At 34.8% G+C, this 24,166-nt stretch overlaps 1 protein-coding gene across 1 annotated transcript in view; it reads left to right on the top strand.

Annotated features, from left to right (window-relative positions):
• Positions 1 to 1,409: 1,409 nt before the first annotated feature.
• The window catches only part of CHMP4C (charged multivesicular body protein 4C), a 42,342-nt gene continuing 19,585 nt past the window's right edge, over positions 1,410 to 24,166 (top strand). Inside the window, exon 1 of the mRNA XM_003759674.4 lies at positions 1,410 to 2,474. Coding sequence (XP_003759722.1) covers positions 2,285 to 2,474 — 190 coding nt within the window. The 5' untranslated portion in view covers positions 1,410 to 2,284. The remainder of the gene's footprint in view (positions 2,475 to 24,166) is intronic.

The raw sequence follows: 24,166 nt of genomic DNA, 5'->3' as shown, positions 1-24,166 counted from the left end.
ATCCATCTGTCCTTAATTCCTAATATATAGTTACTGCCTCTAAGGTCATCTTGGATTTTACTAGGCTTCCAATGAAAAACATAGGAAGTCTCAAAACCTACAGACTTTTCAAGGCTTACAAGGTACATCCTAGGTCACGGTGGGTAGAATGGGGAGGAGACCTGGCCAATATGCTCTAATTTCAGGAAGTCTACCCTTTATTGACAAGACTGATAATCTACAAATGATTCTTGAGATGTGGCCAAGTTTTCTTAGTCCATCCAATCATGCTTTCTTGTGCAACTTCATTTTACTTTGAAGGGTTTTTGTTGTTGTTTTTAGCATGTAATTTATTAATTGAGGCATGTTCTTCCCTATTTAAGGTATCAAGATTAAAATAAGAAGAGTGGTTTTGACCCCACTCTTACATATATAATAGAGTGAAGAATCAAAAATTGTTCTGAGGTTATGAGCCTGGGGTACTGAAAACACAGTTCTCAATAGAAATGGAAATGTTAGCTAGAAAACTAGTAGGAGATAAGCATGAAGGAGGCAATGAGTACAGTTTTAGAAATGTTGCATTTAAAGTTCTGGCAGGACATTTATTCTTGATAGCTGTGATTATTTCATATCAACACAGTATACTGGATAAAGTATTAGAAACAAGATCTGGGTTTGAGGAGGTAGCGGGAGGAAGAGTAGCAGTGGACAGAACCCTTATTTTACAGTCAGGATTAGGGATCAAATCCCACATCTGTCAATTACTCTATGTGAATTTGGCAATTCACTTAATTTTCAAAGGTCTTAAAAAGAAGAGATTGTAGAGAGAATAGTCTCTCATGCTTTCTCCGGTTGTATTACATCTATGATCCTAAAAAAATCGCATAACTTTTCAGACACCACTTCTTTGTCTGCAAATAATGTCAATTTGCCTTTCATGTTACCAAATATTGCTTGTGGCTCTGATGATGGGAATCAGAAAGTGAGTAAGAGCAAAAGAATTTCTCTCTTACTGGAAATTTCTATCCCTTCTTAATATGTGTGTGTGTGTGTATGTATGTGTATATATATATATATATATATATATATATATATACACACACATATAATAGATGGAAAATAGACTGAACTTCAGCTGGGAAGAGCATTGTAGCCTTTTTTAGAAAGTTTAAGAATCCTTCACAACTTTAACTAAACATTTCTCAAAGTCCTGCTGCTAGGAAAACAAACTACCGTCTTATTCTAAATCCATGTTGATAAGAGTTAGAACCCATTCAAGGTAAAAGTTTTACTTTATACATAGTAAGCCATTTTTGCGCAGGCACTCGCAGGTACGCGGGTGCACACACGTACACACACACACACACACACACACACAAACACACACACACACACACACACACACACACACACACCCCTTGAGAATAGAGGTAGAATACAATTTTCATAACAAAGCACCTGCACCTGCACCTGCATCTGCATACATAGGGGATCATAGATTTGGGGTTAAAAACACCTCAGAAGCCATCTGGTCAAACTCCCTTATTTTGTAGTTAGGAGAACTGAGACCCAGAAAAGTTAAGTGTCTTGCCCTTTGTCACCCCACGGATTTTGAAATTCGGTCTTCAGACTCCTAATTCAGTGATCTTTGTAAAATGCACTCAAAGAAGGGGTGACAATCATTCAACAAGCATCTGTTCTTTAGTATGTGCTAAGCACTGGGGATATATAGGGCTAGGGGACAAAGCGGGGAACCAGTTCTCTGCTCTTAAGGACCTTGTAAGTCAAAGTATAAATAAAAGGAAGGTACAGATATATCTACAAGCATGTATACCTGCGCTGCTCTTATGGTGCCTTTTACATAATTCTTTCACAACTCCTGGGATAAGCCTCTATGGGAGAGGTTTTAGGGTCCCCAGCGTTCAGTTTCATCCCCCATTCCTCTTTTGGGGCTCTTTACCACCTGTCTTCCTTCGGGAGCACAAACGGAAGACCAGCACTGATTTCCAACAATCCTCCAATGCCCTTCCTTCCTTCTGCTCAGCCCAGCACTGGGAGCCTGCACAGCAGGACGACGAGGGTGGGGCTCAGGACCCGATGGTCAGGAAGTGCCTGAGAGGTGTGTTTCACTTCTCTCTCACACTTTGTTGATTTCTAGGCGCTCGGACTGCACTGCCTAGCCCAGAGAGGGAGGACCTATCTTATTCACCTGTCTTCCAGGTGTGGCCCCGGGGACTGCCGGGAGTTTCTTCTTTCTTCTTCTCCCCGCCTCTTTCAGTGCCTTGGGGTCCCCAAAGACGCCACTATGAGCAAGTTGGGCAGGTTTTTCAAAAGGGGAGACTCCTCCAAAGGCAAAGCCGTTCCTACTCCCCAGGAGGCCTTGGCCCGACTCCGGGAGACCGAGGAGATTCTGGGCAAGAAACAAGAGTACTTGGAAACTAGGATCCAGAAGGAACTCGCCCTGGCCAAGAAGCACGGGACACAGAATAAGCGAGGTAGGGCTCGAGTCTCATCCCCCTGTGGAAGCTACCTTGGGCCTCATTCCTGACCAGCTTTTTACCTCTGCATTTCAAGCCTCAATGGCCAGGAGCCAGAGCCCTAGACCAGAGTCTGAGCAAGCTACGTCATTTAAACTCTCTCTCTAGGTACTTCTGACTACCCTAATAGTTAGGAGGAAAAATCTGCTTGGGAGTTGAGTCTATATTTAATACATGCGTGTATGTACAGAGATGGAACTGTATTCATGAGACTTGAATGTGCCCCATCCATTCACCTTTCATCTTTGAGCCCTTTAGTAAACTTTTCTGTAGTTAAGATCTTATTAAGAAGTAATGACTTTCAAAAGCCTATTCCTGTTTTGTTTTTATAATTTGTATGGAATTCTGAATCAATTATGTCCTAGTATGCTTATCATATTCTGAGTTCTTTGTGCTTTGCAAGCCTCCATTGAACTGTTTTACTTCTTGCCTGGTATCCCAATTGCCTAGCAAGTGTTTACATACAGTAGGTGCTTAATAAATACTTTGTGATGAAGTAGCTTAAACAACATCCCTAGAACATTGGTATAGGCTGGGGATAAGTAAGAAGATTCACTGAGAAATGCAAATGATTTTTCTTTTTGCCTTTTTCTCTGCAAGTGGTATGCTCATGATTGTATCTTCACAAAGATGTTTTCTGTTCATCCTGAACATTATTTTATATGTAGAATTTTATGTGACTGTTTTGACTCATAATTATGCTAATTTTACAAAAATATATTTTAAATGTAATTTTGTAACCAATACTAGCAAAGCATATAAACTAAACTGTTTGTAAGGAGCAGGAACAGTGGCTTTTATGATTCTGTGTGTAAATACTGGTTTTTAAAAGTCTTTAATTTTTGATGCTTCTTAAGATCTAACAAACTATTACAGAAAAAAATAAATTACTCGATCCATATACTAACATAACTTTGCATATTGAGACAGCTACAACTATTAGATTTCTCTTCTTTGGCACTAACAGGGCTAGAAACAGAGCCGATATTATATCATTCTGTTCTCACCACCAAACTATTAATGTTTGCATCCCCATACTTATATCCCTTAGTCATATGCAAGTGTTGTTGTTGGGGCTGGGGGAGGAGGAAGGAGAACAAGTTTTTTCCCAATAGAGCCAGATGTGAAAAGACTGTACTTTCTCATTGGAATTTGCTAATCACACCAGAAGGTTCTGTGTAACCATTACCCAGTCCTGTAGAGCAATAAGAACTGGAATATTCACTAAGGTCAAACTTCAATTTTTCTATATGATATTGCTATTTTCACTTTCTCATGCTGTCACAATATTGGGGTGCATATTTAGTACTTGTATTGGGTTCTATTTTATTTTTGTGCATGAAAATATTTGCTGAAAGGCATTAAAGCAGTAAATTCAAAAGCAAGAATTCCATCTTAGGTTATTGGGGAAACTCCTCCTCTCCTCTCCCTCTCTCTTCCTCTCTCCCCCTCTCCCCCAGTATATCAGTATTAACTGATGATGGCTATCTGAATGAAAGATTACTCCTTTACTCTGCATTCTCTTGGTTGCATATTGTTTGTATATATTATCTTAATAATTAATAACTGTGTTAATATGTTTTTCAGTTGAGTCCTACCTTTGTGACTCTATTTGAGGTTTTCTTGGTAAAGATACTGGGATACTGTAGCTCTTTTATAGATGAGGAAATTAAGGAAAATTTATGACTTGCCCGGGGTCACACAACTAGTTAGAAACTAGTTAGAGTTAGAGTTAGAAACACCTCAGAAGCCATCTGGTCAAACTCCCTCATTTTGTAGTTGAGAGAACTGAGACCCGGAAAAATTGTATCTTGCCCTACGTCACCTCACAGCTGTTAGAGATGTTTTTTGAAATCCGTTCCTCAGACTCCTAATTTAGTGATCTTTGCAAAATGCAGTCGGTGGGGGGGTGACAATCATTCAACAAGCATCTGTTCTTTAGTATGTGCTAAGCACCAGGGATATAAAGAAAGAGCTAGGGGACCAGATTTGAACTCAGGAAGATAAATTTTCCTTACTACAGCTAGCTGCCCTGTATTAATATATATCATATGTTTTATGTGTCCCTAAAATTCTGTACTCTCCCCATTTCTTACTTATATATACATTTGTTTGTCTATTATATATCTATGATCATCTAAATTATTGAAAAGCTCTTTGTATTGAAGAGGTAAGAGATCTCTTGTGAATTTTAAGATCTTCAAAAGCAAAAACTATGGCTTTTAAAAATGACTTCTGATGCTTATTTTGCATAATAGATGCTTTTCTCTTTTTTTCAAATATCCCAAATTCCCTTTTCTTCCACTTAATAGTATTTTATTTTTTCCAATTACATGTAAAGATAGTTTTCAGCATTCACTTTTGTAAGATTTTGATTTCCATGTTTTTTCTTCTTCCCTTCCCCTTCCCAAGATATTTGATATAGGTTATACATGTACAATCATTTAAAACATATTTTCTTATTAGTCACATTGTGAAAGAAACATTAAAACAAAAAGGAAAAACTATGAGAAAGAAAAAACAAACAAAAAAAAGATGAAAATAGTATACTTTGATCTGCATTCAGTCTCCATGGTTTTCTCTCTGGATGTTGATGGTATTTTCCATTCCAAGTCTATTGAATTGTCTTGGATCACTACATTGCTATGAAGAGGCTAAGTCTGTCATAGTTGAACATCACACAATCTTTTTTTTTATTATAGCTTTTTATTTACAAGATATATACATGGGTAATTTTTCAGCATTGACAGTTGCAAAACCTTTTGTTCCAATTTTTCCCCTCCACCCTCCCACCCTGAGTTGGCAGGCAGACCAATACATGTTAAACATGTTAAAATATAAAACATCATAGAATCTTGCTGTTACTGTTTATGGTGTTCTAGTTCTGCTCAGTTCATTCAGCATTAGTTCATATAAGTTTTTCCAGGCTTTTCTAAAATCAGCTTGCTCATCATTTCTTATAGAATAATAGTATTCCATTACTTTCGAATAACATAACTTATTCAGCCATTCCCCAATTGATTTGCAACCACTCAATTTCCAATTCCTTGCTACCACAAAAAGGGCTGCTACAAAAGTTTTTGCACATGTGGATCCTTTGCCTTCTTTTATGGTATCTTTGGAATACAGATCCAGCAGTAGCACTCATGAATCAAATACCCCAAATTCTTTTTACTAGTATATAATATAAATTCCAGAGCTGTTACCATCTTGACCATTATTCCTGGACATTTTTCTCTTAAAGTATCACTCTCAGAACTAGGAAGAATATTCATGATATGACAAATGCAAAGTATGTGGATTATATATAATATACACACATATTGATATATCATCAAATTACTATTCTTTATTTGATATTTACCAAATTTTTCTTTTGCTTCTTCAAGTTGTAGACTTATTCTTTAAAGACCAAAAATTAGGAAAACCAGTCTCCTCCAAGTGTCACAGGATCTAAAGTTGAATGAGACTTTAGAGGTCATATAGTTCATCCCTTATTTTAGGGATGAGAAAACAAGATCTGGGAGATTGATTTGAGTAAGAGAATTAGTGCCAGAAGTAGAATTAAAATCCAGGTCTTCTAAACAGAGACAGCACTCTTCATTGTACCACACTGCTTCCTATGCCCTAAATTTTTGCTAACAAAGTGTTTGCTAGCATCTTCACAACATCCTCAAATCAGGGTAGCTTTATTTGTATGTGTTACTATGAATAGCAAGGGAGTGACTTTGAAACTAAATGAGATGATAAGGGAAAATATGGAGCATTGGGTATAGCTAAAATGCATTTTTTATTTCAGGAGCTGAAACCTAAAGATGCACTTGAGTTTAGTGTCTGCTGAAATAAAGAAAAGCCTACTTTGGAATGTTTATTACCAAGCCAAAACATGAAAATAATTGTTCATCATGACTAATTTTTTTTTAGTCAGAAATAAATGCTCACATATACAACAGCAGTTGTGATCATCAGCATCGTTAAAAGGGCAATTACATATAATTTTCATTTAATCAACTAGCTGCCCAATTCTGTGCTATCCCCTGTTGCATTCAAGAGATTACCCTATGAGAAAAAGGCTAAATTGGAATAAGATTTATTAATCTTTTCAAGAATTTCAGGTAGTCAGAGATTCCCTTAGTGTTACCTCCTGAGATGATACTTCAAAATACTTCCTTGCCTTTCATCTAGTACAACTATTTTGTGGCAATTGAAATTTCTGGTAATAATATACTTCATCTGGACATTCTTATTTGAAATGTCAATGATAACAGTATGTTCTGTGTTATCTTTTGTACAGTGCCTATAGTTATGCTACCTTATGAGAGATAGCTGAGTACTTAGAAATAGACTTGGAGAGGTAGACTCTTCAAAGTCACACAGCAAAGTCTTACTTCCCAAAATAGCAATCCCCTTGACCACACAATGCCTTCCTAAACTTTAATCTCTAGGAACAGAGACATCTTTGTCAGGTCGTTTTTTTAATGATGAATAGCTAAAATTTGCCTGTAGTATCCACCCATTACTAAATCTGGTTTTACTCCCTGGGACTGAGCAGACTAATTTCTCTAGACAGGATAGTTTTTCAAGTACTTAGTATTCCTAGGATCATAGAGCTACAGCTGGAGGAATCTGAGTCTATCCAACCTCCTCATTTTATAGATGAGGAAACTGAAACCCAGGGATGTTAAATAACTTACCCAGTACTACAAGTAATAATTCATTGAGTCAAAAGGTTTTTATTGAGGTTACTATGTACTAGGCATTGTGGTAAGTATTGGGAAGACAAAAGAAAGGCAAAAAGTTTTAGGGGGAATCTGTACTTCATTCTCTTAATTTCAGAATGAGTGCTGTTTTGTGGCAATTAATGTTAATAGTAACAATAATGTTTGAAAGCAGGCAGCTAGATGATTCAGTATTTAAAACATGGAACCTGAAATCATGAAGACCTGAGTTCAAATGTGAACTTGAACACTTTTGTTTGCTTCAGTTTCCTCATCTATAAAATGGGGACAATAACAGCACCTATCTCTCAGAAATGTTTTGAGAATCAAATGAAATAATAAAAATAAATGAAATAATTAAAACAAATAAATGCTATTATTATAGTAGCGATATAGTATTTTCCTAATACACTTGTGAGATAGGTTCTATGACTAATTGTATACATATTATTCCACCTCCCCCATTTGAACATATACTCTTCCAGTGTTGGTGCTATTCTTGATTTTTCTTTGTATCTCCATTGCTTAGCTCAGGAGCTTAGTTCATTTAAAGTATTTAGTAAATGTTTACTAAATGTTTGTTAATTGATTGATTGTTGCTAGTGCTTTTCAAAAACACTCAAACTTTGGTTTTTGTAAAGGACCAACTTGTACTTTCAGAGATCATTTGTAAGATGTATAGAAACAAAAAAAAAAAAAAAGAAAGAAAAATATTTGACTAGCCATAAAAAGACTGGCAAGGGAACAAAGAGAGTTGTGGTTTTTAGTTGTCACAATTCTCTGTCTGGGGAAGAAACTGTATTCTGAATTATGTTTCATTCCTATCGGTGCTTCAGTTTTTCAGAGATACTTGTTTTCATTAATGTGAGTGTGTCCTTTACTGATATAAATCACAACCTCTCTATGCCCATAATCTCCATCAGTTTCTGTGACTGAAAAATTAATCACCCTATAGCCAACCTGCTCATGATCAGTATCTGTATCCGTGCCTATGACATGCATGAGCCTGAACTTGATTAACCACAGCAATGGAAGGATGAAATTATCATGGGTAATTGAAGTAAACAGACAAGTCTAAAAAGACCCTCAATCATAGACTGTTTCAGACATCTGCCTCAGCAAATCCTTTTAGCAAATAGCAGTGATTTAAATTTTATCTGCTTTCCCCAACAATCTTTTGTTGGAGGTGTTAACAAGCAGTGATATAACTCTAAAGCAGAGTTGTAACTAGGAATTCTAGCACCTAGGGCAAATTCAATGCCATGGTTTACATCAGGGCTGGGGAACATCTGGCCTATGGGCCATACAAAACCTGTGAAATCATTTGCTAAAGTAAATGCAGGCAAGAATGAACTGAAAGCTAGGTACAACAGCCTTCCATTTCTTGAGTTCTATAAGTTGATAATTTTGTATGGCTCACAATAGATATAAATATCCAAATGGCCCTTGATAGAAAAAAGATTCCCCAACCCTGGTTTGCATATTTCCTATGTACTTATGCATGTTTAAGTCTCTCCCAAGAAGCTCCTTAAGGGAGGAGAGACTGATTTGTTTTTGTCTTTGTATTCCTAGTGTTTATCACAATGCTTGCCCTGGTAGCTGTTTTAAATGCTTATTGATTAATTAATTGATTGAATATAGCCAATCTTGGCCTAGTGTAATCATATTTAACTAAGGAGGTGCATTTTCCATTCAAAGCCCATCCTTTAAAATCCATGGAAAAATGAATAACTGATTACCAATGGACTCCTTTCCCTACCTTTGAGAAGAAGCTGGGAAGACACTAGCATGAAGATGATGTGACAATAGCATGAAGAAAGGCAAGTCCTGGGAGAGGTTATGGGATCTTGAGATTGCTAGTCAAGGCTGATGTGAGAAATGTAGAGATGGCCATCTCAATATAGAGTGTGGGTAGTGGAGGGAGGTGAGGTAAAGCATCAATGAGTGGAAGTGGGCATACAATTAGTATTCTGAGGAAAAAGACTTTACCTGAAAGGAAGGAAAGAAGAAAAGGGGAAAGAAGGAGGAAGGGAGGGGAAAAGAGAAGGAAGGAAACTTAGATGGAAGGAGGGAAGGAAGAAAAGAGAAGGAAGAAAAGGAGAGCAGTAGCAGCAGCTCTGCAGAAAAATGGAGCTCTCTGCTTTTAAATATAATGGGTTAATGTAAATTACAAGATTCAGTGTCATCTTCCCATTTCAACTGAAGTGAGATTTATACTTCGTTTGGTATTCAATATAGAATTGGAGCTGTGAAATGATACAATTAAACCATTGGCAGGCACTTTGGAAAATGTATAGTCCAACAAAACTTGAATTACTTTGAAGACTCAACTAATTTTTTTTTAATTTTTAAATGGACCTTTAAAATCATTTTGTCTTCAAATGTGTACTTTGTCCTGTCCAATCTAAGTGGGTGTTTCATTTTTTAGTATGGCAGAGTTCTTCCACAGGACTTTATCCAAGGGCTGGTATATTTGCACAATTATCTTTCTATAAATATAATATATGACAGTTTATGTCAATATATCTGTGAGTCCTGACAAAAGACATTGGTTTAACACAAAGCTCGTGTTAGCTACAACAAACAGGTTTTTACCATAATTATACATACAATGTTTCCAATTTTTATTATATTATAAACATTTTTTAGCTTGTAGGCATCTAGACTTTTTCATTTTAATTTTTTAGTTCACATTCTGAATCCCAAATCATTATAATTGTCCAGGCCATGTCAGCTGACCATAGTGCTATGCTTGATTGCTTATAGAGTCATTTGTTAGAGTTTTTAGGAGAGCTTAGAAGTCATTTAGTACACTGGTACTCAAGTAGAACTCAAGGAGAAATGGGAACCATTGAAATACTTATAAAGATCCCTACATATTAGAAAAAATATATTCATATTATCTATGTTTTATTGTATTTTTATTATTTTATTAAATATTTCCCAATTACATTTTAATCTGGTTCAGGTTGCATAAGAAATGTTGTGGGCTAAGTGATAACTGTGGCATGTTTGACATCTCTGATTTAGTACATCTTTCAATTTACAGGGGAAGAACTTGAGGTCTAGAAAGGTTAGGTGACTTGGTCAAGGTCAGTCAGCATTTTGGGGGGTCAAAATCAGCACCAAAACCCAGGTTTTCAGCTTCTAATCCAAAATTCTTTCCACTACAGCACTCAACCTATAGTTTTATGGTGGTAATATGTGGAAACATATTTTAAATGTGAAGATGTTTGAAAATGAAGATAAGATGAATCATTAATTGTTGATTAATGTATTGTTTGATTAATGTGTTGATTTATTTGCAGGAACACTAGTATATTTTTTTTGGCTGCTCATAGAAAAGAAGCAGTTCTTTTGTTGATTTTTTTGAAGGCGATGGTAATCAGTCAATCTATAAGCATTTATTAAGTATCTACTATATACCAGTCACAGTGATAAGCACTGGAAATATATATGCAGGTAGAATAATGGTCCCTGCCTCAGAGCAGATCATATTCTAATGGGAGAGACAAGAAGCAAACACAAATATATTAAAAAATGCTATATACATGATAAATAGGAAATGATTAACGGAGAAGGCAGCAGAATTAAGAGGGATTGGGAAAAGCTTCTTGTAGAAGGTGGGATTTTACTTGGATCTTGAAGGAAGCTTTGGCAGTTAGGAAGCAATAAAGAAGAGCATTGCAGGAATGAGGGACAGCCGGAGAAAATACCTAGGTATGTATAGCTGTAAGATGATGTGTTTTGTTCATGGAACAGTTGGGAAACCATTATCACCGGATAAGTAAGTGTGATTGTGAAGAAAGATGTGATACTGGAAGAGGACAAGTTATGAAGGGCTGTGAATACTAAACAGAGGATTTTGTATTTAATCCTAGAGGTGATAAATAGCCTAGCTTGTTGAATAGTGAAAAATTCAACTGATTGCTTATTTTATCTTATGCCAAATAACTGTTTTCAATTTTTAAAAAAGTGAAACTGATTAAATTGATCTAGCTACTAATAATTCATATTAGACCCATCAACACCTTGAGGAATTTACTTTGTTGACTGAGTATAATTTAGAAGGAAAATTCATTATGTTTACTTAGTAAAACCAAGACTATTAATCACCTTATAGTAAATTTGGATGATGGAAGAATGAAAGAAGAGAAAAGTGCTTTGAATCATGACTGTAAATTCTTTGACATCAAAGACATTGAATAATAGCTAATATTTATATAACAGTTTACAAAAATTATCTCCTTTTGCCCTCAAAACAACCTTGGGAGGTAAGTGCTATTGTTGTCCTTATAGTACAGTTGAGGAAACCGAGGCAGACAAAAGTTTAAGTGGCTTTTTCAGAGAGACAAATGTCTGAGGCTGGATTTCATTTCGGGTCTTCTGGATTCCAGGTCCACTGTGCTACCAGTTGATGCCTGATACTTTGTACTTTTAGCATATGCTAAGCTCTTTCTACAATAGGAGCTCATTGTATACTTGTTGAATGACTTGAACAAATGAAGAAACTTTTTTAAAACCCAGGAATGTCATGGAAACATAGAATTTGCAAAAGGATGTCACTTAAGAATTCTACAACATTCAACATCAGTGAAATAATTATATAATCTATATGGGCAAATTTTTTTTATAATTTATAAAATAAAACAATGTTTAGGAAGTTAACTGAGTTGACTACAATTAAGTTATAATAGTTAACTAAAATAAACTATTAATATAAACCGATTAATTTTTTTTGGTTCATACTTGTGAGTTGATCAGTGTGAAGAATTCCCAATATGGAAATTCTCTCTACTGATGAGATAAAATTGGCAAATCCTTTGCAATTATTATTTTAGAAAGTTTGTTGAGGGCACTGAGAGATTAAGTAATTTTCCTATAGTCATATAGCTGGCATATTTATTTGTCATAATTAAGACTTTAATCCAATTTTGACTGGTTTATAGCCCCACCTTTTTATGACATCCTTTATCAACTATATCATGTTGCCATTTTATTTATGTAAAGGGAAGGAGATAGAAGTATAAATCTGGGTAAGAAAAAAAATATGGCAAACATAATGCTTGGTAAGAACAAAGGATAGGAAACAGAATGACATGGGTCTCTGTTATTTGAAGACTGGTGGAAGGAAATAGAGATTGGAAAAAAGAAGTCTTAGGAGGAACATGATGGCCACATTCAGATATTTGAAGGACTGTTACATTGAGAAACAATTAGACATATTCTCTTTGGCCTTGAAAGGATGAGGACCAAGACAATAAGTTGAAGTTACAAGAGGTAAATTTAGACTTGATAACTGAGAGAAACTTAATAATTAGGGCTATCTTAAAGTTGAATAAAGTAACTTGAGAAGAAGTATATTTCTCTCATTAAAAGCCTTAACATTTTTGGATGACCACTTGGTCAAGTTATAGTAGGAATTCCTTTTTGGGTATACGTTGGATTAATGAACATTTCCAATTCCAATTCTTTCCAATTCTGAAAGTTTACATTAAAGATCTTCCAATGAAACATCATAGCCATGATAAGATCTTTTTGAAAAATAAGAAAATAGATAATGATCTTAATCATTGTCCTATTATTTGAACTTTATATAGTACCTTCATTTTTGGCATTTCATCTCATTACAGATTTTATTTTATTTTATTTTTATTATTTTAATAGCTTTTTATTTACAAGATATATGCATAGGTAATTTTTCAGCATTGACAGTTGCAAATCCTTTTGTTCCAACTTTTTCCCTCTTTCCCCCCACCCCTTCCCCCAGATGGCAGGTTGACCAATACATATTAAATATTTAAAGTATAAGTTAAATACAATATATGTATACATGTCCAAACAGTTAATTTGCTGTATAAAAGAGTCGGGCTTTGAAATAGTGTACAATTAGCCTGTGAAGGAAATAAAAAATGCAGGCAGACAAAAATAGAGGGATTGGGAATTCTATATAGTGGTTCATAATCATCTCCCAGAGTTCTTTCCCTGGGTGTAGCTGGTTCAGTTCATTACTACTGTATTGGAATTGATTTGGTTCATCTTCATTGTTGAAGAGGGCCATGTCCATCAGAACTGATCATCATATAGTATTGTTGTTGAAGTATATAATGATCTTCTGGTTCTGCTCATTTCACTCAGCATCAGTTCATGTAAGTCTCTCCAGGCCTTTTTGAAATCATCCTGCTGGTCATTTCTTACAGAACAATAGTATTCTATAACATTCATATACCACAATTTATTCAGCCATTCTCCAATTGATGGACATCCACTCAGTTTCCAGTTTCTGGCCACTACAAAGAGGGCTGCCACAAACATTCTTCATCACAGATTTTAGATAATAGTAATAATAATAAGCATTTTTATAGCACTTTGGAGTCTGCAAAGTGATTTAGAAATGTTTAAAAAGAAAAAGAAATGTTTTTCACTTGATCTTTACAATAGCTGATCTTCATTTTACAGAGAGGGAAATTGAGTCTAAGTGATGTCAAATGATTTCTCTAAGATCATACAGCCTCTTAAATTGTCTTAAAGTTTGTCTTTAAGGATTTGAATTTAGGGCATTCTGATTCCAATCCCAGTTATCCCTTGTGCCTCTTAGTTGCCTCGGAGAAAGCATTTTACAGTTGACGACACTAAAGCTCATAGAGGTTTCAAGGTCACATAGCTAGTTTGTGGCAGATCTGCATCTTCCTTTATAGCTGATTCAATTATCATAGTTATAGATAAATAATGATATGTTGCATTTCACAATTTAAAAAAGTTCTATCTGTATTTATGCCATATGATGGTTCTCAGTATTCTGCCTATAAGAAAACTAACGATTTAATATTTATAATATTCATAATATCACAAAAATAAACTGACTAGAAGCCTTTTTTTTTTTTTTTTTTTTTTTTGCTACTGGAACAGCATATCTTGTTAAATGAGCAAAGGAACCTGAATCAAGTAAGGCTTCTTAAATAATCTCTTTGGTACAGTTCTCGGTTGTGTTTATTATAGCCCTACTTCATGGTAGAGCAACATTGAACTAAAAGCATTTTAAGCCTCACCGCACTAACAGCCCTTAGTGCGTATACAACATATTTATATAGCACCCTTTTAATTGTTACTAAAATGTTGTTTTGTAGCTTAAGTTACAGCAATGGTCTGCAATGAATCACAATAAAGAGTCATTTATTTCTTATGGTACCAGTGCATAAAGAACATTGTTCTTTCTACTATTGTTGGAGGTTAAAAAAAAGCACACACACACCTCTGCTGTTACATGGGTAGACAAGGAATCAAGACTTCCCTGCATTCTTTCAAAGACAGTAGTCCCTTTGTTTAAACAAGTAGTTTCATGTCTCTGACCAGTAACATTGTAGAAAATATCCTGGATGGGAGACTGGAAGATTGCAATACACCAAGCAGACAGCTTGAATTACAACCCTTTTTGAAATTTCCTTCTTTGTCTCATCAAGAGAAGTGCATAATTAGATGGTTGGTTGTCTATGATGAATACAGCTCCAGGAAGGCTTTTAAAATTTGATTTCTCATCACTGCTGGAAAAACAATTCAAAGTATGTGTCACACTGCTGATGGGTCAGTAATATCAGCTTCATATATGAAAGACAGCACATCATGCTCATATACTCAATCATTCATTTTTATTCACTCACAAGTGATTATTAACTGAAATGTGGTTTTTCCCTGAAGATATCACATTCACTTTAACAATTCAATTAAATGAACATTCCTTGAACACTTGAAATGTTGGCTGTGCTTTAACTCATGTCCCCACTTCAACTTACGGGGGTATTTTTCTTGCTTCCCTTCCAGATTCTTTCTTTGTCACCATGACTTAGCGGCTTTTTACTCTTTTCAAATTCATCTCATGCAATTATATTATTCTGTCTACATCCTTATCTCTGACATCTACTGATCTTTCCATTTTGTTAATGATTTTAGCATCTGGCTCACAGTCTTGCTTTCTGCCTATCCTTGTCCTTTGATGCTTTCAGTACTTTTATCAATAACTCTTTTGATATCCTGAACTAGTTCTTCAATTTCCTCAATTCCACTGACTGTCATCACCACTCTTCCTTAATCATCCATAGACATAATCACTGTCTAAAACCTCCAATGCACTGCATTTTAGAATAACTTTGAAATTTACTTCTCTGTTCAGAATCTTTTGTTCTAGTTGTCTTTCTGCCTCATTCCTCTCAATCTTTTCCATGCCCCTCATTGCAAACATCTATCCCTTTATTCTACACTTATCACACGCCATCACTCATTTTCCAACTTCCTTCTCTTCACATTCTTGACTCTATAGATAGCTGTTGCCATAAAATAAAAAAAAAAATACAAACCATTAACCAATCAACTAACATTTCGGGAATCTTTATTATGTACCAGGTGAGAGGCAGCATGGCTTGAGGGAGAGAGAGCTGGCTTTGGGATTTAAGTCCTGCCTTTATCATATGCTTACTAATTCTGAACAAGTCCCTAATCCATTCATTCACCAGATTAGTAGTGTCAAATTCAAACAAAAATAGGGACCACAAAAAATTATACATAAGGATCCTTGTGGGCTGAATATTGTCTTAGAAAACGATATATTAACATTGCTGCTGTTGTTGTTCAGTTGCTTTTCAATTGTGTGCAACTCTTTGTGACCCCATTTAGGGTTTTCTTTGTCAAAGATATTGGAGTGCTTTGTCATTTCCTTTTACAGATGAGAAAACCTTGTCTAGGGTCACAAAGCTAAGTCTGATTTCTCTTGAGATCAGATTTGAACTCAGGTCTTACTAATTCTAAATCCAACACTCTATCCACTGGGCCACTTAAGTGTCCCCAGTATCAGCATTCTATTTTATTATGTTTTATTTGTTTTGTAAATATTTCCCAATTGCATTTTAATCTGACTCTTGCAGTACCTAGGAATGTTGTGGAATATGTCTTTTATATCTCTGCACCAGGCAACTCTCTTAGATGATAAATTACAAAGAAGATGCCAGTATACATTGGGAGAAAAACTCATCAGAGGACTCCCCACACTGACAAAATCATGTGTTCAGAAAGTGAACTGGTTTTCCTCTTTCAGTGGCAAACTGCTTCATTTGTGCCCTCGATACCATCTTCACTCATTTTTTCCAAAAACTTGCTCCACTAAATATTTCCCTTTCTATATATCATCTTTATTCTCTCAAATGATTCCTTTCCTGCAGTCACGGTCAAATCTCCCAAATCCTAAAAAAACAAAACAAAACAACCAAAATAACAAACCTTCTAATTTTTGCATCCTCCTCAATCTTTTATCTTATATCTCTTCTCCTTTTTAATTAGTTGATAAATTTTGTTAAGTCATATCTACTATGAGTCAGATACTGTGCTAAATGCTATAACTACAAAAAGAAGCAAAAAAAAAAAAAAAAAATAGCCCTTGCCTTAAAAGAGTTTACAATCTAATGAATTTCTGCACCTAAACTTCTAAAAAGAGTAATCAGTCTCAAAAAATATACTATCTCAGTAATCATTTATTTTATATGTAATCATTTATTTATAATAAACAATTAGTAGGAGGTTTCAGAAAGGCCTATAGAGACTTACATGCACTGATGCTAAATGAAGTGAGTGGAACCAAGAGAACATTTTACAGAGCAACAAGAAGATTATATGATGATCAATTCTGATGGACATGGCTCTCTTCAACAGTGAGGCGATTCAGACTAGTTCTAATGAACTTGTAATGGAGAGAGCCATCTGCACCAGAGAGAGGATTGTGGGGATTGAGTGTGGACCACAGCATAGTATTTTAACTTTTTTATTGTTGTTTCCTTGCTTTTTGTTTTTATTTCCTCATTTTTTTTCCTTTTTGATCTGATTTTTTTTGTACAGCATGATAATTTTGGAAATATATATAAAAGATTTACACATATTTAATATATATTGGATTACTTGCCATCTAAGGGAGGAGGTAGAGGGAATGGAGGGAGAAAAAAATTTGGAACACAAGGTTTTACAAAGGTGGATGTTAAAAACTATGCATATATTTTGAAAATAAAAAGCTTTAAAAAGAGAGAAATTTCAATTTCTTCACAATCTGGGCTTCTAGTTGTTTAGAGCTACTTGCTATTCCTCATACCTATTGTGACATTTTTCTTCATGTCTTTATACAGGTTGTGCCCATATTTGTAATGTTCTCTTTTTCTTTAACTGTTCCTTATGAAAATCCTCGTTTCCTTCAAGACTTAGCTGAAACTCTACCTTATTCCACTTTGTAGTCTACCCAGCTGCTAGTGCTTTCCCTTCCAAGATTAATATCTGCTTTTTAAAAATGCATTGTTTATATTTCATTATATGTGTACTTATAATGAGTAGAAGGACTGCTTGCTTTTGTTTTTGTAACCCTGGCATTTAGCACAAAGCCTAACATATAGTGGAAACTTAAGAATTATTGGTTGATTGATTGACTGAATTCATTATAACATTTATACTAGGATTGGTTCAGATAAAGAAACATGTCTTCATATTCTACTTTTAGCTTCTATGCAACTGTGATTCTATTTTCCCAAGCCTGCCTGTATATGACTAAAATGCCATTTATTGTGTTCCCCCAAGAGTATCTTCCCAATCTTCTATTCTCATCACCCTGGCCTTTGACTCTAGGTGGCACTATATTCCTTACCTCATTTATGGTATGCATTTTATTCTCTCCCTTTTAGTGACAGTGTTTCTTTTTTGGGTTTTTTTTTTTGTTGTTGTTGTTGTTGTTGTTGTGTTGTTAATTCAGTGATTTATTAAGTACCCATTATTTACAAAGTACTAGAGTCCCCCTAAGGTTAAATTTCAGAAAAATAGCTCTGCTTATTCTGATATTACATTGTTCTCAGACCAGATCTCTAAAATACCACATCAGGTATATGGCATAATATACCTGTATCTCAGTGTTTGTTCGGTAACAGCCTTAGCTTCTCAATTATTTTAAATGATGTGTTTTTGCACATCATTATATTTTGCACATCAATATATCATTATAGTTTGTTTTTGCAGGAAATGTGATATAAGTTGCAACAAAAAGCTGACTGAGAAAGCATCGGTAACTACTGACCCATCTGCCTATTTTCCCATCCCTATAACATCTTTACGAGAAAGATCTAAACATGTATTGAGAAAATTTTTATAAAGATATAAATAGGAAAAGATTGATTTTCACAAATCTACAAATGACTATATTTTTATAGTCACTCATTAGACTGAAAGCTATAGAAAATAGAGGATTCTTCTATTTTTTGTTGTTATTCTACTGATTCTATTATTTGCTGATTATTTATAAATTGACTCATTGGAGCATAATGTAATCTTAGATGATCTTCAGTAAAGTGCCTCCAATGTTTAATTGTGTAAGATTCATTGTAATACGTATGTAATATGATAACAGAAAGAACTTTGAAGATCCCTGATTACTAAGATCAGGGGAAGCACAATTTTTCACTATTGTGGAGGCTAACCAATCAGAATCCAAGTGCTAAAGCATGTTCCAGTGCTTCTCTGTGTAGATAAATAACACTGCATTAATGACATTGAGTCCAGGGATATTGAATTAAAATTCATTTGATTTTCAAGGAGTTCAATCTAATTATCTACACAGAAAGGGTAGCTAGCTGGCATAGTGGATAGAGTGCTGAGCCTAGAGCCAAGAAGATTCATCTTCCCGAGTTCAAATCTAGCCTCAAATACTTAGTAGCTATGTAATCCTGGATACATCACTTAACTCTGTTTGCTTCATTTTCATTTGTAAAATGAGCTGGAGAAAGATATGGCAAACCACTTCAGTAACTTGACGAAGAAAACCCTAAATGAGGTCAACAAAGAATTGGACAGAACTGAAAAATGACTGAACAATATCTACACACACACAAAAAAAAATCAAGTGGATTAAGAATGTCTTTGTCTAAATAATGAAATTATTTAGATGGATTTTGTACTTATCCATCAGTATGTATATTTATATGTATGTATATGCACATATACGTGTATATTACACAGAGACACATATACATATATATATATATATATTGATACACACACATATATACATACATACATAATATATATATATACATATATTGATGACAAACACTAATGATGGACAACGAAATAGACGTGGAGTGGAATATAATTATAAGACTGTAGATGTAGAGCTAAAAAGCCCCTTAAAGGTCAGTTTGTCCAGTGTTCTTATTTTATGCATATAGAAATAAATCACCTGCTCAAAGTCAGACAGGTAATAAATTGCAGAACATGGATTTGAAACTAAGTCTTCTGGCTATATGTCTAGTAGTCTTCTCATTATTCCACTGAGTAACTACATAATGTTTTTAATGGCCCCCAAGTGCTCCTTAAAACAAATGTCCATATTTTTAATTGAGAGACAGGTTGAATTTCAATGGAGGATGTATGAAAGTATATGAAGAAGAACTGCACAAAATGATATTGTTTGATAAAGCCAAAGACTCCAGCTTCTGGGATAAGATCTCACTATTTAACAAAAATTGCTTGGTAAACTAGAAAATAACATGGCAGAAACTACACATAGACCAACATCTCACACTCTATACCAATGTTAAGGTGGAAATGGGTACATGATTTAAACATAAAGGTGATACTATAAGCAGACTAGAAGAGTAAAGGATAGTTTACCTGTCAAACCTTTGGAAAAGGGAGAAATTTATGACCTAACAAGAAAAAGAACCACATTATGAAATACAAAATGGATAATTTTGATTACATTAAATGAAAAAGTTTTTGCACAAACAAAACCAATATAGTCAATATTAGAAAGGGAGCAGAAAGCTGAGGGAAAAAAAATTAAAGTCAGTGTTTCTAAGATATATGGAAAACAGACAAATTTATAAGAATCAAGTCATTCTCCAACTGATAGTCAAATGATGTGAAAAGACAATTTTCAGATAAAGAAATTAAAACCATCTATCATATGAAAAAATACTCTAAATCACTATTGATTAGAGAAATGCAGATCAAAACAATTCCAAGATACTGCCTCACATTTATAAGATTGGCTAATGTGGTAGAAACTATAATGATAAATGTTGGAAGGAATGTGGGAAAACTAGTTCATTAATGCATTGTTGGTAAAGCAGTGAATTGATCCAGCTATTCTTTTTTTTTTTAATTATAGCTTTTTATTTACAAGTTATATGCATAGATAATTTTACAGCATTGACAATTGCCAAACCTTTTGTTCCAATTTTTCCCCTCCTTCCCCCCATCCCCTCCCCCATATGGCAGGTTGACCACTACATGTTAAATATGTTAAAGTATAAATTAAATACAACATAAGTATACATGCCCAAACAGTTATTTTGCTGTACAAAAAGAATCAGACTTTGAAATAGTGTACTATTAGCTTGTGAAGGAAATCAAAAATGCAGGTGGACAAAAATATAGGGATTGGGAATTCTATGTAATGATTCATAGTCATCTCCTAGAGTTCTTTCCCTGGGTGTAGCTGATTCAATTCATTACTGTTCTATTGGAGCTGATTTGGTTCATCTCATTGCTGGAGATGGCCATGTCCATCAGAATTGATCATCATATAGTATTGTTGTTGAAGTATATAATAATCTCCTGGTCCTGCTCATTTCACTCAGCATCAGTTCATGTAAGTTTCTCCAGGCATTTCTGAAATCATCCTGCTGGTCATTTCTTACCGAACAATAATATTCTATAATATTCATATACCCCAATTTATTCATCCATTCTCCAATTGATGGGCATCCATTCAGTTTCCAGTTTCTGGCCACTACAAAGAGAGCTGCCACAAACATTCGTGCACATACAGCTCCTTTCCCTCCCTTATATCCTTTGGGATATAAGCCCAGTAGTAACACTGCTGGATCAAAGGGTATGCACAGTTTGATAACTTTTTGAACATAGTTCCAAATCGCTCTCCAGAATGGTTGGATGTATTCACAATTCCACCAACAATGTATTAGTGTCCCTGTTTTCCCACATCCCTTCCAACATTCCGCATTATCTTTCCCTGTCATTCTAGCCAATTTGACAGGTATGTAGTGGTATCTCAGAGTTGTCTTAATTTGCATTTCTCTGATTAATAATGACTTGGAGCATCTTTTCATATGGTTAGAAATAGTTTCAATTTCTTCATCTGAGAATTGTCTATTCATATCCTTTGACCATTTATCAATTGGAGAATGGCTTGATTTCTTATAAATTAGAGTCATGAGGCCTTTATCAGAACCTTTGACTGTAAAAATATTTTCCCAGTTTATTGCTTCCCTTCTAATCTTGTCTGAATTAGTTTTGTTTGTACAAAAACTTTTCAATTTGATATAATCAAATTTTTCTGTTTTGTGATCAATAATAATCTCTAGTTCTTCTTTGGTCATGAATTCCTTCCTCTTCCACAGGTCTGAGAGGTAAACTATGCTATGCTCTTGCAATTTATTTATAATCTCATTCTTTATGCCTAGGTCATGAACCCATTTTGACCTTATCTTGGTGTATGGTATTAAGTGTAGGTCAATGCCTAGTTTCTGCCATATTAATTTCCAATTTTCCCAGCAATTTTTGTCAAATAGTGAGTTCTTATCCCAAAAACTAGGGTCTTTGGGTTTGTCAAACACTAGATTATTAAAGTTATTGGCTGTTTTGTCCTTTGAACCTAACCTATTCCACTGATCAACTAGTCTATTTCTTAGCCAATACCAAATGGTTTTGGTAACCACTGCTTTATAAGCAGTCCTATACATGTTAAATAGGTCACAGTAGATCTTGGATACAATATATGTGTGCAGAACTGAACAGTTCTCTTGTTGCTCAGGGAGAATAGGATTTAGAAGGTATAAATAACCCGGGAAGAAGAACAAAATTGCAAGCAGTTTACATTCATTTCCTAGTGTTCTTTCTTTGGGTGTAGCTGCTTCTGTCCATCCTTGATCAATTGAAACTAAGTTAGATCTTCTCTTTGTTGAAGAAATCCACTTCCATCAGAATATATCCTCATACAGTATTGTTGTTGAGGTATATAATGATCTCCTGGTTCTGCTCATTTTGCTCAGCATCAGTTCATGTAAGTCTCGCCAATCCTCTCTGTATTCGTCCTGCTGGTCATTTCTTATAGAACAATAATATTCCATAACATTCATATACCACAATTTACTCAACCATTCTCCAATTGATGAGCATCCATTCATTTTCCAGCTTCTGGCCATTACAAACAGGGCTGCCACAAACATTTTGGCACATATAGGTCCCTTTCCCTTTTTAGTATCTCTTTGGGGTATAAGCCCAGTAGAAACACTGCTGGATCAAAGGGTATGCACAGTTTGATAACTTTTTGGGCATAGTTCCAAATTGCTCTCCAGAATGGCTGGATGTGTTCACAATTCCACTAACAATGTATCAGTGTCCCTGTTTTCCCACATCCCCTCCAAAATTCCACGTTATCTGTCCCTGTCATTCTGGCCAATCTGACAGGTGTGTAGTGGGATCTCAGAGTTGTCTTAATTTGCATTTCTCTGATAATAGTGATTTGGAACACCCTTTCATATGAGTGGTAATAGTTTCACTTTCATCATCTGAAAATTGTCTGTTCATATCCTTTGACCACTTATCAATTGGAGAATGGCTTGATTTCTTATAAATTAGTCAATTCTCTATATGTTTTGGAAATGAGGTCTTTATCAGTACCTTTGACTGTAAAAATGTTTTCCCAGTTTATTGTTGCCCTTCTAATCTTGCCTGCATTAGTTTTGTTTGTACAAAAACTTTTCAATTTGATATAATCAAAATTTTCTGTTTTGTAGTCAATAGTAATCTCTGGTTCTTCTTTGGTCATAAATTCCTTCCTCTTCCACAGGTCTGAGAGGTAAACTATCCTATGCCCTTCCAATTTATTTATGATCTCATTCTTTATGCCTAGATCATGAACCCATTTTGACCTTATCTTGCTGTACGGTGTTAAGTGTGGGTCAGTGCCTAGTTTCTGCCATACTAATTTCCAATTTTCCCAGCAAGTTTTGTCAAATAATGCATTCTTATCCCAAAAACTGGGGTCTTTGGGTTTGTCAAATACTAGATAATTAAAGTTATTGGCTGTTTTGTCCTTTGAACCTAACCTATTCCATTGATCAACTAGTCTATTTCTTAGCCAATACCAGATGATTTTAGTAACCGCTGCCTTATAATATAATTTTAGATCTGGTACAGCTAGGCCACCTTCATTTGATTTTTTTTTTCATTCATTCCCTTGAAATTCTTGACCTTTTGCTTTTTCATATGAAATTTGTTGTTATTTTTTCTAGGTCATTAAAATAGTTTTTTGGGAGTCTCGTTGGTATAGCACTAAATAAATAGATTAGTTTAGGTAGTATTGTCATCTTTATTATATTTGCTCACCCTATCCAAGAGCATTTAATATTTTTCCAATTGGTTAGATCAGACTTAATTTATATGGAAAGTGTTTTGTAGTTTTGCTCATAAAGCTTCTGATTTTCCCTTGGCAGATAGATTCCTAAATATTTTATACTATCAGTAGTTACTTTAAATGGAATTTCTCTTTATAACTCTAATTGTTGGATTTTGTTAGTGATATATAAGAATGCTGATGACTTATGTGGGTTTATTTTGTATCCTGCAACTTTGCTAAAGGTGTGGATTATTTCTAATAACTTTTTAGTAGAATCTCTGGGATTCTCTAATCATCATCATCAGCAAAGAGTATTAATTTGGTTTCCTCATTACCTACTCTAATTCCTTTAATCTCTTTCGCAACTCTTATTGCCAAAGCTAGCATTTCTAATACAATATTAGTAATAGTAATGGTGATAGTGGGCAACCTTGTTTTACTCCTGATCTTATTGGGAATGGTTGCAGTTTGTCCACATTACATATGATGCTTACTGA

Source organism: Sarcophilus harrisii, chromosome 1, assembly GCF_902635505.1.
Source record: "Sarcophilus harrisii chromosome 1, mSarHar1.11, whole genome shotgun sequence".
NCBI classification, from domain to species: domain Eukaryota; kingdom Metazoa; phylum Chordata; class Mammalia; order Dasyuromorphia; family Dasyuridae; genus Sarcophilus; species Sarcophilus harrisii.
The sequence above is the reverse complement of the archived record's forward strand: the minus strand, read 5'-3'. Positions and strand labels throughout refer to the sequence as shown.